We start from the raw sequence: 5,250 nt of genomic DNA, 5'->3' as shown, positions 1-5,250 counted from the left end.
AATCACAGCGCAGGTTAGACATGATGATGTTCTGGCTCTTTGCTTGAGGACGTTTCCTCTAACTGGACCTCTTTGAACTTTAGTTGAATACCGCTGCTTTAAGTACTACTACATTAATATAAAAATCCTACTTCAGTAAAAGTACAGAAGTGCTTCACGTGTGTTCACGAATGTTTCTTATACTTCTGTTCTGGCGTCAGAGATGTCGGATATCTCAGCGAGTGACTGGAAGGCAGATCTGACCTCCATCCTGGAGGAGCTGGATGGAGGTCAGTTCAAGAAGATGCTGGAATATTTGGAAAAAATCCCCAAAAGTCAGAAGACTGGCAGGTACAAAGAAAAGATGCCCCAAATAATCATTGAGCACTACGGGACAGAAGGGTCTATTTCTGCAATCCAGCATGCAATGGATCAGATACCGAGGAGGGACCCCAAAGTCCAGGACCTGCTGCGCCCCTTTGTGGACAAAGAGAACAAGGGTGAGTTTGTACGATGAGAGTTTTGAATAGAAAGAAATATTCATCCCTGTTGGCCTTTTTGAATGTTTCAGTGGATCACGGAGGATGAAGGTTTATTGATCTCCCGCATAATTCAGACCAGTGGTTTCCTGCAGCTGAGTGGTGAAGTGGACCAGCGGTCCTCAGTCACGTCCTCGTCCACTGGTGGAGTGACTCGGTGGTTATCACACCGAGGGGGTCCTGGGTTGAAACCCACCTCTGTGTGGAGTTTACATGTTGTCCTCTGTGACTGCTTTACAATAACAAAACAACAGGTAACATGTATGTTTGAAAATGAAAAGAGCTGCACAGTGTTTAAAACTGAGGACGAGGATGGAAACTGTCACTCCATGATTCTTTTATACAACTTAACTGAATTAACAACAGGACAAATCACAACTGCTACTACTACAAAAGTCTAGCAGAGTCTTTAATTTTGGTACCATTTCTCAGACTTGATGTCCACACAGAAAAAGTCCGACTGGAATAAACTAAAAGGTCGACTCCACCTGAGAAGTGATGGACACGACAACCAAAAACTGGAGAATAATGATGTTTGTGTTGATTTTAAAATGTACATTTTCAGGAAAGAAGAGGAAACGTGAAGACGAGGAGGATGAAGGGTCCGCAGCGGGTAGGTCAACAAACCAACGCTGTCAGTGCTGACAGATCTGACCCCACATCAGTTTAAAACTCAGAGTAGGTGGTGCAATTTCCCAGCTATCATCAATGAAGGAAATATATCTCAACTGAGGTCTTGTTTTCATAGTTTTATCATTTCTACCAGTAATAATGCAATTGTACTCATTAATGTCTGAGGTCTGAATTTCTTACATATCGCTCACAAACATTTAGCAAGCTATTCATACTAAATCAGTTGTCCCTGCCTGGTGGCCCAACAGATGCAGCTTCAGGCTCAGCGGTCCCGTCTCCCCATCACCTCACTCCTACCAATGAACCAGCCCGACTCCCAACTGAAGAAGGGGGTGAGTCTGTGGGAAATATATATTTTTCTCTTTTTTAAATGATTAAATCCTTTTCAGCGATAAGAATTCAAACACTGTGATCGTTTGTTTCCACAAAATGATCATTATATGAAACAACAACAGCCTATAGTCTGCGTGGGATGCTGGACGGAGTGACAGTCAATGTTCAAATGAAACCTTATGGCCAAGGTACAGTACGTCTCCATGGCTGTGATGCAGACCACGCGGGGTCGGCGTGACCTGTGCTGGTGGTTCTCTGCTCTAGAAATGAAGTCAGTTATTGACTTACTAGCGCTGCCTGTCTGCAGGTCGTCATTTAAATGGGAAGTCTGTAACTAAACACTGCAGAAACATTGACTGGCGTTTGTTTCTCCTTTTAAAGCTGAACAGAAGAGCTGCCCACCTGACATGGTATGTTAGGTCATTCACCTGGCACGCACCTTTACACGCTGGATATAATATCGAAACACTCATAATGAGAATGTCACCGCAGTCAAATGTTTTAAAATATAAATCATGTTAGTTCCTTCATTTTTGGGATCAGAGCATTGATGAAATTTCTTGGATAAGTGCTTTTTCTTACTTTCACTGCTCAAAACTTTTGCTTTACTTTTTTGTTTGTATTTATGTTACTTTCTTGGAGATGATTTTTCTCTCCTTTGTGTGCAGAGGAAAACCATCTGTGATCTGAACTCCAGCAGTCAACTTCTTGGCACCAGCTTCATTAAAGGGAAAGTTGTTCTGAAATCTGGGCTGCGCACGTATCAAACCAAAGACAAAGAGAAAAAGTTCTTCTTTTATCTGGCGGTGGCTGATGAGACAGCCAGCCTTAAAGTGATGGTGTACGGAAAAAAGCGCTATAAGGAAATCAAGGAAGATAAATTCTACATGTTCAGAAAGCTAATAAAAGATGACAAAGCTGTTAAGGTGACCACACAGAGCGTCGTGTCATCGACACACTCTGTTGAAGTCCCAGAAGAGCTCGAGATGGAAGCTCGGAAGCTAATTTATTCCGAGAGTCCAGTTTACACCATTGAAGAAGCCAAATCATCTGCTGAGACAGTGAGTGTCGAAGGATCCGTTACAGAGGTGAGTTCAAGAACGATTCACCAGGATGCTTAACTGACTGTTATCAGAGTTTGGTAATCCTTCAGTTTTGTGTACGTATGTATATACGTGTCTCTGGGACCTGTGTTGTCGGGGGCAATTGCTCCTGGTGGGGTCTTCCGAGGCAAATTGGTCCCAGGGAAGGGGCCAGACTAAGAGTAATTCACAAACCCCATGAATTGGCCAAAAGCTGCAGCACCTCGTCCGGAATAGGGAAACTGGGGCCCTCTCGAGGAGCCAGAGCGTCTAGTGGCTGCCATGATACGGAGCCACTGCCCTGTGGGCCTACCATCCCCAAGAATTGGCATTGGGGTCTGGTGCATTGCCAGCCAAGCTGATCCCTGGCATCGCAGATTGGTTCGAGGGACGTGGAACGTCACCTCTCTGGCGGGGAAAGAACCAGAGCTACATGGAGACATGGAGCTGTACCACCTAGATATAGTTGGGCTCACCTATGCACATGGCACTGGGTCTGAAACCAAAATCCTGGAGAGGTGCTGGACTCTCTCCTTTTCCGGACTTGCCTAGGCTGAGATGCGTCCATAGATAGTCGCGGCTGAGCGCCTCCCCAGAGAACAAGGCGGTCTCCTGCATGCAGCTACGAGATGCTGAGAGGAATCTCATGAAAACACTTGATCCTTTTGTTTTACGTTTTCAGGATTGACGCGCAGACATCCATCCAGTTTCCAATGTTGAAGTGAAATTTAAGATTAACAAACAAATTCTGTTTTTAAATTTGTGAAAAATAATAAATCAGCCTTTACCCGATGTTGTTTTAACCTCGTGCTGTTGATTTGTTCAGATCAATCCTGTTGAAATGGTCAAGGTGAAGGACAAACGGAAGACAGAGAGGCAACATTTCCAACTAGAAGATGACACCGATTCCATCACGATCAGTATGTGGGGTGAAGTCACCAATCAGTGTAAAGAGTTATCGGTTGGAGATGTCATTAAGGTTACCAACCTGAAGCGCAATCAGCACTATGACACAGTATCGCTGAACTCAACAGGATTCACCAGGATTCAGCAGGTAGCTGCAGTCAGACATGTTTGTTGTTCAGTCTGGGTAGAATGCAGCATCTCTGGACATCATTTGGGCAAAAATAAGTCTTTGATAACACAGTTTATAAGCTGTTCACTGATAAACCATTATTTTTCAGCGTTTCCTGAACTTGACTGTTTATGTCAATCTGTCTTTATGCAGGTTCACAGTGTTGGCATCCAGAATGAGAGAATCCAGATTGAAGGACTCATAAAGGCCACAAAGAAGGAGACTCACCTGGAGGCAGCGTTCAACCAACAGGTGCACACGTTTGTTGTGGCTTCTCGACTTCTGGCAAAGGCGTTTGACTTCAAACTGGAGGGTGATTTTAAGGGACGTCTCCTTGATAAAATGCCTCTCTCAGCAGACGCAGTGATAAAAGGGAATAAAATTATTGAAATTACAGCTGCTTAAACAGACTGCAGGTTTCCGGTTTACAAATAATTGAATGCGCACACAGCCGAAGGATATCGACACAATGTCGTAATACCGGAGGAAAAAACCATAACATCTCATTTACTGGTTCTATTGTCAGCTTGTGGCCGAGGATTTGATTTATCATTAGTGACTAATATCTCCTCATAATCATATTGTGTAACTGTATTGCTATTATTAAATTCTATTGGTGTTGTAAACATAAATAAAACATTGTGACGTATTTTCTCCCCTTTTTTCTGTTTTGAGTTTGTTGTCTATGTTTTTAACCTGTTTGGTCTTTTTTTGTTGTCTGGTGAGGGGAGGGGGCAGGTGGGGCAGGTGAGGGGAGGGGGCAGGTGGGGCAGGTGACGTGTAGTTTTGTTTTGCATTACTGGAATGACTTTACTTTCATTTTGTATACTTGTATTCACTGGAAGCTTTTTGAATCATATTTACGGTGAAGCAGCTCAGCCAGTAAAGACGTGACCTCGTTGCTGTCGTCTGGAATCATGTTTCATGATCAATAACACATTTCATGATGCTGCCTGTCGTTAGTGGTTTCGGGGTTCTGGTACTCAAAGCAGTAATCACTAACAACGTCTGTGTCTATGTTCTGTATACTTTCTATTATGTGTTCAGGTTTGTCTTTCAGCCCTTCTGAGGAAGTACCCTATAAAGTACACTCTCTGAGAGCATTCTGCGTAAAGAGTATTACTTTTTACTGCTAATACTTCACACTTTACTTAACTACAATTTGAAATGTTGTACTTTTACTTGAACAGAGTATTTTTACGTAAGATCTGAATAGTGAATAGTTCTTCCTCCACAGACTGAGGCTAAACACTAGGCAATAGCTTCCTGTTAGCTCGCTCGCTAAAACAACTGGCAGTACAAGACAGGACAAGAGACTGTAATTATTACAACATGAAAGTGAAAGTAGGCACTGTTCCTGGGACAGGCTAAACCACTGTTCAAGGGGGGGGGGGGGGGGGGGGCTGTGACTTTGAAACTGAATTAACAGTCAAAGTTGGAAAAAATAAAATATTTCATGATGGAAAATCTCTCTCCACATATATATTAACATATATATTAGCTTTTCTTCTAGATAACTAGAGCAGCAAGCCGGTTGTGAGACATTGTGTAAGTTGGTATCTGCCACTTGAGTCACTGCAGCTCAAAAAAACCCCAAAACCAAATCAAA

General features: G+C 43.1%; 1 protein-coding gene across 2 annotated transcripts; it reads left to right on the top strand.

The window, feature by feature from the left end:
- The first annotated feature begins 201 nt into the window (after window positions 1-201).
- LOC139295559 (uncharacterized) lies at window positions 202-4,280 on the top strand. Of its 2 annotated transcripts, XM_070917761.1 has the most exons (7): window positions 202-479; window positions 1,084-1,131; window positions 1,400-1,483; window positions 1,866-1,894; window positions 2,153-2,572; window positions 3,393-3,620; window positions 3,795-4,280. In XM_070917761.1, exons 1-7 carry the CDS (start codon window positions 203-205, stop codon window positions 4,044-4,046), a joined length of 1,338 nt encoding a protein of 445 aa, XP_070773862.1. In that variant the 5' UTR covers window position 202; the 3' UTR covers window positions 4,047-4,280. The 2 variants fall into 2 exon arrangements, with proteins under 2 accessions (XP_070773862.1, XP_070773864.1); XM_070917763.1 differs by lacking the exon at window positions 1,866-1,894 and having other exon boundaries at window positions 292-479.
- Window positions 4,281-5,250: the final 970 nt, after the last annotated feature.

The sequence above is a fragment of the Enoplosus armatus genome, chromosome 13 (genome assembly GCF_043641665.1).
Source record: "Enoplosus armatus isolate fEnoArm2 chromosome 13, fEnoArm2.hap1, whole genome shotgun sequence".
Classification (NCBI taxonomy): Eukaryota; Metazoa; Chordata; class Actinopteri; order Centrarchiformes; family Enoplosidae; genus Enoplosus; species Enoplosus armatus.
The sequence above is the reverse complement of the archived record's forward strand: the minus strand, read 5'-3'. Positions and strand labels throughout refer to the sequence as shown.

Coding starts and splice junctions, on each gene's coding strand:
- LOC139295559 (XM_070917761.1), top strand. CDS start 203: ATGTCGGATATCTCAGCGAGTGACTGGAAGGCAGATCTGACCTCCATC. Junction 480..1,083: donor TGTGGACAAAGAGAACAAGG/GTGAGTTTGTAC, acceptor GTACATTTTCAG/GAAAGAAGAGGAAACGTGAA. Junction 1,132..1,399: donor GGATGAAGGGTCCGCAGCGG/GTAGGTCAACAA, acceptor GTGGCCCAACAG/ATGCAGCTTCAGGCTCAGCG.